This window comes from Petaurus breviceps, unplaced genomic scaffold (genome assembly GCF_028583685.1).
Source record: "Petaurus breviceps papuanus isolate PSGF00001 unplaced genomic scaffold, PetGlider_PUasm1.0 80, whole genome shotgun sequence".
Lineage (NCBI taxonomy): Eukaryota > Metazoa > Chordata > Mammalia > Diprotodontia > Petauridae > Petaurus > Petaurus breviceps.
In genome coordinates, this window is record NW_027186540.1 from 7481447 (window position 1) to 7494878 (window position 13432).

The following is a 13432-nucleotide window of genomic DNA, read 5'->3' on the forward strand; positions in this document are numbered from 1 at the left end:
GCGCTTGCGCTTTCCTCCACGCGCTCGGCGCTCGTACCTTCGAGAGGAAACCGACGCAGGCGCGACGCTTCACGATTCGCTAAGCCCCTGCGTAGCGAGGCGGGAGTTTGGTCTTGATTGGCGGAGACGGCCTCAGGCAGCCGTGGATTGAATGGGCAGGCTGGGCGGAAGGGAGGGGGAAGCGTGTGGTTACCGCGGTGCTTGATGGGGCTGCTCCGAGACCGGTAGCGGCCGCCGTTGTGAGAGCCTGTGCCGCCGCAGCCTCATGGCGGCCATCGGAGTCCACCTGGGCTGCACATCTGCTTGTGTGGCCGTTTATAAGGTAAGGGAGGACGACGACGGCGCAGAGAGAATCGGCTTGCTTTACTCTTCCCCAGACTGGGGGGTTGATCCATTCCTTTGGTTACCTGGAGGGCCAGGCCGGGGGTAATGTCGCCCAGGGTCACGTTCCTGCGGCAGCGAAAGCCGAAGGACGCCTCGGGCCGGTTCCAGACTCTCGACTTTCTGAACCGCCTCCTTCCGTCTTCACACCTCTCCTCCAGCCTTCCCAAATACCTCCCCATTTCCTCGCTCTCGCTCCCTCCACCCCCATCCCCCATTTCAGGCCGATCTCTGCGGGGGGGAGATGCGCCTGGCGCCAAGGAGGGTCGCGGGACGGTGACGGGAGGTGTGGAGTGACGTCACGATAGCATGCTTCTGACGTGGACCCTTGGCCCCGGCGTCGGGGGGCGGGGAGGAGAGCCGGGGGTGTTCAGGGGTTAGAACTCGGTGGTTCAGGGGCTTCTCCGGACTCCTGCGGGAGGCAGCGAGGGAGGGAAGGGCGGGGTAGCCTCGGTCTGCGACCCAGAACAGTTGCATTCTGTGCGAGAGGTTTGGTTGTGGAGGGGAGCGTGGGTGAGTATGGCTTCTTACTTGGTGTGTTTAATATGGAAGGTTTCCCGAGTCCTAAGTAGGGAAAGCGGCGTTGGAGTGCCTGGGGGATGCGGGTGGGAGGGGGGATCGGGCCCTTCTGTCAGTTCCTTCGAGAAGAGAGATGAACAGGGTTTTTGTTTTTTCCTGCTACCAGTTCTAACCCTTTTGAAAATAGTATCTATCAGGAAAAAGCAGCTCCCATAGGGTTAGTATTACTTAATCCGGAGAAAAGAAGGTGTGTGGGTGTGAGGGCGGAGAGGAGAGAGGGTGACTTAATAATGATCTTTAAGTGTTGTAAGGAAGGTTGTTATTACACATAGGATACATTAACCAATTATTGCCTGTGCAGAAGACACCAAAAAGAAATGGGTGGATTCAGCATGGAGGGCGTCTTCTACTTAAGGAAGGGCAAGCATTGTTTAACTCTGTTAAATGAATAATGGTAATACGTTGCTAAAGTCTAAAGTGTTTATATAGCACCAAGATGTCCCCTTGGATAAGGCCAAATTGTGTAAATTATATTCAGCTGTCTGTGTAAAAAATAAAATCACAACACTGTAAACTCACATAATCATTAACGTGTCACTTAAAATTACTGTTGGGTTTGTTTGTTTTTTTGCCTCTCCCTAGGATGGCAGAGCACATGTGGTTGCTAATGATGCAGGTGACAGAGTCACACCAGCTGTGGTTGCTTATTCAGAAAATGAAGAGGTAATAGTCCCTTCAGACTTCTTTACTTTGTAGTAATCAAAACTGAGATACGTTTTAATTTATGGCTCTTTTGCAGGTTGTTGGTTTGGCAGCAAAACAAAGTAGAATAAGAAATATTTCAAATACAGTTATGAAAGTGAAGCAGATCCTTGGCAGAAGGTAAGGAACTCAGTCTTAAATGAAATAATACCTTTCGGGAAGAGAGGTTTGTAATCAAATTGTGATGTGAAAATAGTAACTCTGGAATTATATTACTGCGTTTATGATTGGAGAATTATCAAGAGCAGCATAATGGGATACTTATTTCCTTTAATTTATGATGTTAGGTCCTTCTAACTTTATCGGTGGTCACCCATTAACATTTCCATTGCACCCTGTGGCTTTGGAACGCAGTAGTAAACAAATATTTCTGTTTTATTTCAGTGGAGATAATATGAATTTTTGACATTTTTGAGTTAGGTTTTTTTAGGGGAGATGAAGAGATGGTGATGAAACTTAAAATAATTTCAAAGAAACTTAGAGAATTTTATTCTAGTACAGTCAGGTTTTTCCAAAAACTAGTGATGTTGTTTGGTGACAGCTTCAATAGATGTCAGACTTCTATTACAGTGCCTTTGTGTAGGTTCTTCTCTAGACTAACTTTTCCTGTTTGTCTCTTAACGTGCAAATTTAATCATTGTAGAAACAACTTAATTAATGTCTTAAATAAGAATCAAGTTAATCATCCACTGCTCTAACTTTAATTAAAAGATTAAAGAGACTTGCTTTCCCAGACTTCTGTCTCCTGAAATTATAGATTACAATAATAATTAAAGGTTTTATATCCTTGTAATAATAATACTTTACATAGCGCTTTTAAATTTTTACAACACTTCCACATCTTTTAAAAATTTTTCGTACCAGCTCTGAGTTTGATAGAGCAGTTATTAACCCATTTTACAGATGAGGAAACTGAGGCACTGAGAGATTCTAGTTTACCTAATGTTGCACAGTGAAATAACTAGAATTCACAGGTCTTTTGACTTTAACCAAAGCCTCTTTCCAAGATGATAGATGAAGAATTTTGAGTAGAAATTAACTTAAAATTCTGAACTTGGGCTCATAAATGAATTAGTTTTAAGACTCATTTCCTATGTGGATATAGAAACCTTAATCAAAATTATCAATTATCTGTTTTGCCTAAATTGAACTCATGTTATTTTTTCTTCTTAGGCTGTCTCTACACTAGACAAAACCAAAAAATGGGGGGCGGGGGTAGTGCACAATATTGTGTCATTAACTACATTTCCACACTACCCTTTTTTACTAAAGTGGAAAAATTGAGCTTATTGAAAAGAAAACATAAGTGCCAGTAGTTTTCAGACCCTAAATACCACCCCCAAGTCAGGCAGGTATAGACAGGTTCATTGGTTTGAAGCATTTTTAAGCACCCAGCAGGATGGGGATGGTGGAGGGGTGGTGTTGCAAACAGCCAGAATGGTAAATGACCAGTTTCTGTCATATCTCCAGTTTCAAAAAAGTTTCTAGAAACTACTAGCAAAGGTAACTTAGCACTTTTCTAGTCACCTAAAAAGATGCCTCTAAGTAATAGTGCCATTCAGGTAGCCATCTCATCGTGGCTCCATCCTGGTACTTTGAGGTCAGTCTAGCAAGGTTAGTAAAACCTGTGTCCCCAGGGCACACTGCCAACAGCATGTAGCACATGGGTTGCCATGGCTTCTCCAGAGTTGGCTGCCTCACTCTCCAGGCCCTCTTTTCTACAAGTTCCCTTTCTACAAAACAGAATCTTTACAGACATAGTTATAGTCACCAAGTCTTGGCCTTGGAAGCAACCCAACCTTCTGTGGAGGAGTCAGCCCTCAAGTTGCCAAGCCCACAGAGTGCTTTATTGGCCTCCCAACATCCATCCCAGGCTTCCTCCCAAAGCCAGGCTTACTCAGCCTTGGCCCCATGCCTATCAATGAACCACTCACAAGTAGCGCCATCTAACTTGATGCCAAAGTCTTCCTTACACCCTCCCTGTAACTCATGCCCATCTGGCCTTCCAGCCAGACATGCGGTCCTTGGACCTGGTTCCACAGCAATTAGTCCCGAGAAGGAGGAAGCAACTGGCTCCAGGAAATATACTGAGACCACACAGAGCTTCCCCCAAGTCTTCATTGTTGCAACTTGATGCTCAGGCACCTTCAACAGTTTCCCATTCCACAATGGCCACTACCAATAGCAGTGCGGGCATCCGCTGGTCCAGACAGGAGACACGTACTCTTCTGGCCATACTGGGCGAGGCAGAGTATATTCAGCGCCTCCAGACTGTTCACCATAATGCAGATGTCTATCAGGCTGTGTCAAAACGAATGCATCAGGAAGGTTTCCGACGCACAGAACGTCAGTGCCGCTCCAAGTTTAAAGTTTTGAAGGCTTTATATTTAAAGGCTTATGTTGCCCATGCCACCAGTATGGGTGACCCTCCACACTGCCCATTTTATGATACACTGGATCAGCTTCTCCGAAATCAGGTAGTGACTGACCCAGATAATTTAATGGAGGATGCTGTCTGGACCAAGCAATGTGATCAGAACTTAGTAGCCTCTGACCTCCCAGGGGAAGAGGGAAACAGCAACTTGAAGGCAAAGAGGAATCAGGCAGCAGATCATCAGACTCTCTTGAGAGCAGCTAAGGAATCAGATGAGAATTGTCACCTAAGTGTGGGAATCGGTAACCAGCTGCCTGAGACCGGTGACCCTGAGGATTCCTGGGATGAAGCCTCAGGTGCAGGTAACTCCCATGAGTGAGAAAATATTGGGGTCTTACAATACCATGGTCATAGGCACCAGTGCATGGTTGGGGGGTGGGCTCCTGCCAGTGGTCTTCCTCGAGCCTAGTGAATCATTGGTTTGGGGATGGGCGGACATCTGAACTGTTGGCTTCAAAAGCCCATGCACTTGGGTCTGTCATCACAGGGTGGGTACTCTGAACCCTAAAAGATGAAAAGTTCTATGTAAACCCAAAGTTGTGGCAGCATTATTTCTTTAGATAACTGTATAAAGAATTTGTAGTTTTGGATTCAGAGTTCGGATAGGTAAGAGGAGGGGGTCACAAAGGTTGGGGCAAAATTGCATAGGCCTAGCAACTCTGTCCTCCTAACTCCAAAAGCCAGGGGCTGAATTCCTTCCTAACCCACATGAGAAGGGCTCCTTGCAGGGGCTGTCATAATCTATTTGAGGCTGTTTTCTGCTGGCTTCAAAGCATTCCCTTAGCAGAAAAGTCCACTTTGCAACATTGTTGCTTTGTTTTGCAGGCTGCTCTCAAGCGATCCCCAGCTACAGCAGCTCCCACAGCCTTTACAGAGGTGCAGTGGCTCCCTGTCATAGCAGCACTGTGACCAGAGTGGGTGTGTCCTGTGAGCCGGGTCCCTGCGCCAGCACCAGCCGCAACACCCTTGGTATAGCCTCCACACAACAGCCCCAAGCCTCTTCCTCTAGAATCCATCTTGTTTCTGGTGGGGATGGGACTTTCACCAACCAGCCACCTCCAAGGTGGGCACGGCGTAGAAGGCGTTCAGTGGCCAGAACCATTGCTGCTGAGTTGGCAGAAAACAGGAGACTGGCACGAGAACTTTCCAAGCGTGAGGAAGAAAAACTGGACAGGCTGATTGCTATTGGTGAGGAGGCCAGTGCCCAGCAAGACACAGCTAATGAACTCCGCAGGGATGCTGTCATTGCAGTCAGACGTTTGGCTACAGCAGTAGAAGAAGCGACTGGTGCTTTTCAGCTAGGACTGGAAAAATTGCTTCAGAAGTTAATTTCGAGCACCAAAAGTTAGGGGCCTGTTGTAAGAAAGTTATTCCCTAAACTAGTAGTAGTAACATCTGCTTTCTAATGGCTGCCCTCAATGTTCCCTGACATCTTTTCTTGTGCAACTGGCCCTCAGAAAGAGGGAAGATGAACCATATATTTGTGGAGCGACAGGAATGCATACACAGGCCAGTTCCTTTCCTGGAAGCCCATTACTAGTTAATGGAGGACTGTCCAGAAATATGTGGGCCAGCATGGTATTTAGAAAAAGTCTGGGGCTGGAAGTCAGGAAGTCTCTAGTCCTGCTTCTGCCCCTGACTTCCTGTGTGTCCCCAAGTTCTTAGGCAATTTAGATCATCTCCCTGTGCATCAATATCCTAAAATGTACAAAGGGGAATAATAATACCTGTCATACCTACCTCACAGGGTTGTTGTGAGGCTCAAATGGATAGTAGATGTGAAAGCATTTAGAAAAGTATACTGTGTAAATGTAAGGTATTATTCATAAATGTGACCTTGGCTGAGGTAAGCCTGGGGTATGAGGCACATTAGATTGCCAGGTATAAAAATGTGGTTATTAACAGTAACCTCATTCTTTGAGCCCTGCGCCCACCATTTGGTTTTTTTGTTGTTTTTTTTTATTCTACTTGACTGCTATATAGAGTGATTCCTTGTTTGTTCGTTTTTTAATCCCTCTACGATCATACAACTAATATGGTTGCAAACAATATGAATCCATTTTTCACTGCTATAACTATCACATCTTGACATGTAATACAGACTATAGCAACCAAATGAGCTCTTCCCCACCTCTCCTCCCTCTTTTTTTTTTCATTCAGCTAGTTCCTATTGCACCACTGCGGGGGGGGGTGTAAAATGAATGACTGACAGGGAACTGCAATAGTGTGATGTCATGTTTCCATATTGATGAATGATCTGTGGTGAAATGAAATATTGAATGTTATATAAAGTTTTAAATGTAAGTAAATACTTTGCATTTCATATTATGTAGTTCCTTTACTTTATGTGCATAAGTATATTAGTAATTATCCTAATTTGGTTTGTGACCATCTGAGCTTTCTAGAAACAAATGACTTGGATTGTTAGTTTCCCTGCTCTGCTTCAAGCTGATTTCATTTTTCTAGGCTAGCAGCTTTTCTGTCTAGTGTGTGTTAGAGGGCATGTCTTGGAAAACTTCCCATCCAGGGAACCTGTTAAAAATCATACTTTCTCCAATGTTGGTTCACCTAGTTGAATGGCCAATAATGTATGAGAGCAAAGCATAATATCTCCTGCACCTTTTAGGAATGGAGTGGATGGAGACTGTCTGGAACAGATCACTGTACTTTTGAAGCACAGACCCTAAAGCAACCCTTTTTGTCTTTGTTTTTAAATCATTTCTCTGTAATACTTAATAGACCTTGAATTTCTATTCAGTGTTCTTCATTTACAGGAGACCAAAAGATTGTAAAAACAAAACAAAAAAACCAACAAAATATTTTGGGGTGATGTGCCTATATCTCTAAATTTGCTTTCCAAAAGGAACCCATTGTCTGCAGTCATTAAACCCAGCTAGAACTTTTACATTTTATGAATTAATTTAGGAGATTATTTCTTTTTCTTTTCAAGGGGGTGGGAGAGAGAAAGAAGTGGTGATGTATACAAGAGACTTTAAATTAATGAGACTTTCCAGAATTTTAATGGTCTGTGGCAGGGGAAACTTTTTTTTTAAACATGTGGCTTAAGTATTCTGCCTGAAAACTGGGGGAGGGAGGTGTGTAATAGGGGACAGAGACTGTCCAAAACACCCCAAAGACAATATGAGAACATTTAGTGCAAGTTTAGCACCTTGGAGAGATAATAGATGTGCAGGCTACTATATAAATGTGATATAATGAGTAATGAATATGGGAGGAAAGCTGGTATAATGGAAAGAACTCTAGAATAGGAACCAGGATACTTCAGCCCTATTCTTGGTTCTTTATCATTATGTAGCTTTGAAACCTTGGACACTTAACCTTTCTGTATGTTCTTCATCTATAAAATGTTAGAGCTGGACCTGAAATTTTTTAAAAGATTCTTTCCATCTCTCAAAAGTTATGATTCAAATGTAAACAAAAATTAATGAAATTTTAGCTTTTTTGTAGTAAATATGTAATACATATTTGAAAATTTGTTTTAAATTACTTTTAAAGGGCAGTGAAGGAGGGTTTTATTTAATATTTACTAAAGCACTGATCTCTTAAATTCCATATAAAACATCAAGGATATCATCCCTGCTTTCAAAGAGTATATTAAGGTGGTGAATTACTCATTTTTAAACCACTTCTTAAAAATTCTTTTTGAGAGCCCTCATGTGGAGGTATATAAATCTAAAGAAGCCAAGATTAAGTAGGCTTCCCTGGAAGAGATTGCTTGATATAAAGAGCTCAGCCTTTGGCATGCTAAGCTGTTGGTAGTGAAACAGGGCTCTCAGAATAAGAACATGGGTAGAGATGTGGAGCTGCAACCATGAGAAATAGTATCATGGATATGCTGACAGCCAAGCAGATGAAATTAGCCAGGTGGTGTATGTAAAAGGTATAGGTCTCAGGAGTACTTTTTACTAGAGAGTAGGCAAAATAAAGAGGAGTATGTGTTGCAGGTTACTGAGGGAGTGAAGAGAAAAATAGACAGATAATCAGGAGAGAATAGTATCTTAAATGGTAAAGGGTGTGACAAGGAGTCAGGTTTTTGCCTGGGTCCTAGTCCCATCTCATTACATAACCATAGGCATGTCATTTCACCACTCAGTGCCTGAGGGTCCTCATCTGTGAAAGGAGGATAAACAATAATAACTGTCCTACCTCACAGGGTTGTTGTGAGGATCGAATGAAATAATGAATTTGAAAGCGCTTTGAACAGTTAAAGCACTATATAATTGTAAAGGACTGGTGAAATTGGGAGACCCATAGCACATCAGTGGTAGTATATGCCAAGCCTTTGGGCAAAGACTATATATATATATATATATATGCATATATATAGGCAAAGCCTACGGAGAGGGAGGAAGAAAATCCTTTCCATCCATTAAAGGTTGGGGGAGATGGGCCAGAACTGACTTCCTTTCTGCCTTCCAGAAACCATGATGTGCATGAGGTGCTCTTTGTACCAACCCCCATAGTCTGTTTTTTCTGTTTAATAACTGAATCCTGATGTGAACAATAAAGTTTTTACTTGTATACAGTTGTGGCCAATCCACTGCTTCCTTAGATATTCATATTCATTCTTTTATCTTCTCCATCCCTGCTTTCTTTTTCACTTACCTTTCCGTGAGTATCCACAAGAGGTATTTATGCTTTGAGAGAAGTGGGTTCTTCATAGGGTTTTTGAGAACTGAGAAGTCACTACTAAGTGCTTTTGATTCTATGGAAATAGTGCCCTTCATGGTTATAACAATTACCTTGTTTGAATGATAATTGGCCAGTTTTTTATGTCACAAATTTAAGATTAGGATACAGACCGCCTCTGTTGATTAAATTACTGTTCAGAGCAAGCTTTTCAGCCCTGTGCTATATGTGTGCCTTAAGCATGAAAATTTGAATCCTATCACTTTATATTATTCCAAGGTTTAAGACCAAATAGACTTTGAATATTGTTATTACAATTGAAAATATTAACTGATTCAAGATCTGTTCTTGGGACTAATAAAGACATTGTCTTTTACTGACAGGCCTTGATGACTAAGGAAAGTAGGGTACTTTACTTTAGATAATACAGTGATTCCTTTTGGCAATAGAAATAAAAACAGGACCATAAATAGTGAATTCACCAAATCCTACCGTGCTGCCTCTTTATCTGACATACACTTTCTATGCATAACAGTCAAAATTTATCTCAGTTTCTGCCTTCATATTTTGTCTATTGAGTATCACTAAGTGAAGGCCAGTTTAGACATGCAACTTTAGTCTTTGAAGTTTTGGAGAGGTATTTTATATATAGGCACGTTTAGTAGAGAAGTGATAGAGAGAACTTGAGAAAATGAGAGTAGAAGAAATTGGAAAACAGTCATGAGATGCTTTACTTAAATTTGTCCAAGGGGGCTAGACATCACTGGTGTTTTGAAAGTCATTTGTTCTTTGGCAAGTGAATCATTTCATGTCTAGCTGCTTTGATCAGTTCTTCAGGCTTCACTTTTTTAAGAAATGAAATAACCAAAGTAATTACCTCACAGGATGATCTCTGGGCCGCAAAAGTACCTCTTAGGATACTAGTTTCTGCCTGAGGACTAGGATATATGCCATTTCTGCCTTCAGAAGTGAAGGAAGTGCTTTTCAGATGTTTCACTGGTCTCATTGCTTCCCGATGTTTTCATTTTATCAAACTGAAAAGTATTGAGTGCCTACTATCTTATAAGGCATTTTAGTCCTGCCCATCTTGTTTTCTGACTTGTGTTTGCTTCTCTCTCTTTTTTTCCTCATCATGTATTTGCCTGCATTCTTCGGTCTGCCATCCTGTCACATTTTCTTCATAGGTACAGGTATATAGGTTTGTTGCTTCTATCTCATAATTTGAGTGTTCTTTTTGCAATGTTCAGGCACTCAAGCGTGTGAACATCATATTAGATTAAAGTACGTTTGGTGGCCTGGGCTGCAATCACAGATTCTCTAGCCTTATTTATCCACCTTGATTTTGTGGTTTGGGACTATGGGATCACAGGCAAAAGTTTATATTATAGAAAGTCATCAAAGGGATAAAAATTTACCTCCCAACATAAATTCTATTCCTTAGAACAGGAAATGAATTTTGCATCTTAATATAAACTATGAAGAATACGTTTATATTTTTTTTGAAGTCTTGCTATAATAACCATTGTTAAATAGCATATCTTGTTTAACCCTGTCTTATTTCTTACAAAATTTGGAGGATGTTGAATTAGCATCTTAACATTTTTATGATTAAAGTTCAGTGATACTGGGGGAAATCAAATTATAATTTGTAGTCTGTTTTGGTATTATGGACTTTAATAATGAATAGCTTTTTTTTTTTCTTGTATTGACAGCCTTGGTGATGTGCAGGTGCAGAAATACATCACAGAAAGTAAATGTCCAGTGAGTATAATCCTATTATTCCCAGAACACAAGATAATTTTGATGACTTCCATAACTTATAACTTTAAGAACTTGGATTTTTTGTAGAAAAATTATTTTATTATTTAACTTAACTATGTTTCTTTCTTTATAGGTCATTGAAAAAAATGGAAAATTCCAATATGAAATAGCTACTGGAGAAGAAACCAAACTTGTTAACCCAGAAGATGTTGTAAAACTGATATTTAGTAAAATGAAAGGTATTGAGTAAAGTCCACAAAGTAGAAGTTTCTCAAATGATCTTTTTAAGTGGGTTTCAGTGGGTAGAAAAGCATTTTTGAGCTGCGTGAGATAGTAGCATAGTTGAAAAAACATTAGACTAGGATTCAGGTGACCCCATTTCTAGTCTTGGCTGTACCACAAAATAGCTGGGTGATTTTGGGCAAGCTGCTTCACGTCCTTGAACCTCTGTGAAAGATCTTTTCCAGCTCAAATGTTACTCTTTGATGCGTTTTGGGGATAGAACTGCATTCTTGGCACCTAAACAATGCTGAAACATTCTATTTACTTGTTTGGAATGCAGATCTCTTAAAGCAAACTCATTTTTAGAGTTACTGGTACCAAAGGCCCATCATCTGGAAAGCTAGGATAGAAAATTAGTAGGCTAGGGAGAGACGGTATGAATTGCAATTGTTAAGGAAATATTTGACATCACAGATGTCTGGTGCTACTATACACTTTCTTTTAAACCAGTACAATATATTTTTTAAAATGTTTGTGTTGTGTGTGTGTGTGTGTAAACAGAAACTGCACAGTCTGCCTTGGGCTCGGATGTCAGTGATGTAGTTATTACTGTCCCATTTGATTTTGAAGAAAACCAGAAGAATGCCCTTGGGTAAGTAGAATGAGGTATTTTTTTTTTGTTGTTGATTAAAGGAGTTCTTGGAATTAAATTTTTTTTTAACTTCACATAGCTAAAGGTAAAATCAGATTTGAATCTAATATCATTTAGTGAAATGTTAACAGAACACAAAATTAGACATGGTTCTTTCTTAATTGGTTTGATTGATGGCAATTTTTTAACTACTGTCTTTTTTTGGTCCTTTGTAAATCATTTAGATTAATTTCATGCTTTAAAGTTTTTGTGGAAATATACAATTTTAGAATGTTTCTGCATCACTTTTTAACCCATGTTGAGTTTTAGATCTATAAAATAAGGTTCCAATTAGTTTTAGGTAAGTGTAATCAGAGATTACACACAGCTCTGCAGGGATAGAGTTCCAGGTATGAATTTCAATATTTGCGAAAACTCCAAAAGGCAAATATTTACAAATGCTACTGTTTTTTGGAAATTTTAAGCCTACTAAATTATTGACAAGATTTCGTGTGAAAGTTGTTTTAATTCCAGTTGAAAGTTTATAAAGTTGGGTATTTTGGAAATTCTCTCTTCATTTTCAAGAGAGCAAACTTAACTTCTTGCCCATTAAAGTAGATTGTGGAGCATACCATTTTAAGCAGAAAATCTATTTTCATGTAGCAACATCAGTATCTCATGTATTTTGGCATATCGCTATTAAAGACTGGTATATATCTCTTTTAGAGTAATCCTTAAAGTATCAGATTGCAGCTTACTGAGTTACTTTTCATCTTTACATCCTGTTTGTGAAATATTAGTTATCATGTAAAATCTTTAGTATCCTTAGAAATGTTACAGTTGAATAGTTTCTAAGTAATATTAAATACAGTGAAAGCAAATTGTTCACAGGGAAGCAGCTGGGGCAGCTGGATTTAATGTTTTGCGATTAATTCATGAACCATCTGCAGCTCTCCTTGCTTATGGAATTGGACAAGATTCTCCCACAGGGAAAAGGTAAAAAACTGTATTAAAGTTGTAAATATTCACTGAGAAAAATGTTTACTTACTGGCAATTGTATCTGAAGTTATTGTCACTTAGTTCAGTAGTTCCCGGACTTTGTGGTTCTTTCAATGAGAATTTTTCTAACAGAAGTTATCCTCATAAGAAATAGGAGCAGAAGCACAGAATGAGCATTCAGCATTCAGATCCTGGCTGATCTTATATTTCCTTTCACTGGATTTCCCAAGTCTTTATTGATTTTTTGAGGAAGAATTGGATATTGCAGGTGTTGCCAAGCCTCTGCGTAGTACTCAGATCTTCATTTACTACCAGTTCAGTCCACAGGTCACAGGGGGAGAAACAACAGTAGGCACTTTTGGATCAGTTTGGCTTGGTTTGAGATAAAGAAAAATCTGCATGTAATTTGGGGACTTGTTTTGATGGTACAGTATTCAAAAGTATCTACATTTATATTAGTTGGGTCTTTTTTTCATTTACATTAGTTGTTGAGAATAGTTTGGGCCTGACTTAGATAACTGTAAGCACATCTATTCAGATATCTGACTAAGTTGCCCCAATTCTTTTATCTCACTCATTTTTTATTGGGATATTATAAACTAAATATTAGTTTCAGTAAAGCACTTGGAGCTGTTTAGATGGTACTAGGTTAATATAGAATGTTAACAATGCTGAGCTTATATGTGTATGTATAGGTGAATGATGGCACTAATTTGCTCTGAACCTTTTTAGTTTAGTTTAAAAGTTGTATTTATAGGGTAGTCGACAATCTGACATTGTTATTGTAGTAGTGGAGTTTTCCCTGATACTTCCATTGATAACTTTTTTTTTTAACCTGTGATATTATCTAGGAAGATCCTAGTAAGAAATTTTCTTACCCAGTGAAGATAAGATTTCTAGATTTCATTTTACATGAATTTGTATTTGCTTGTATCACATTCTTAATAAACTTAAACTGTTCCTAATAGAAAGCACTATTTTTCATCATAATACAAAGTAGAAAGGTAGGACACAAAAGACCTGGGTTTGGGTCTTGTTTTTGCCTCTATCCAGCTATATGATCCTAGGCAAC

The 13432-nt window shown here is 39.9% G+C and overlaps 1 protein-coding gene across 3 annotated transcripts in view; it reads left to right on the top strand.

Moving 5' to 3' along the window:
• Positions 1–149: 149 nt before the first annotated feature.
• The window catches only part of LOC138176004 (heat shock 70 kDa protein 14), a 33026-nt gene continuing 19743 nt past the window's right edge, over positions 150–13432 (top strand). Inside the window, exons 1-7 of one of the 3 annotated variants that reach the window (XM_069106695.1) lie at positions 150–322; positions 1543–1623; positions 1700–1784; positions 10455–10507; positions 10641–10746; positions 11291–11381; positions 12252–12356. In XM_069106695.1, the coding sequence (XP_068962796.1) occupies positions 266–322; positions 1543–1623; positions 1700–1784; positions 10455–10507; positions 10641–10746; positions 11291–11381; positions 12252–12356 (578 nt within the window). In that variant the 5' untranslated portion in view covers positions 150–265. Of the gene's footprint in view, positions 323–1542; positions 1624–1699; positions 1785–3671; positions 4399–4921; positions 8639–10454; positions 10508–10640; positions 10747–11290; positions 11382–12251; positions 12357–13432 lie in introns of those variants that run through there. The other 2 variants (XM_069106696.1, XM_069106697.1) reach the window with 2 other exon arrangements.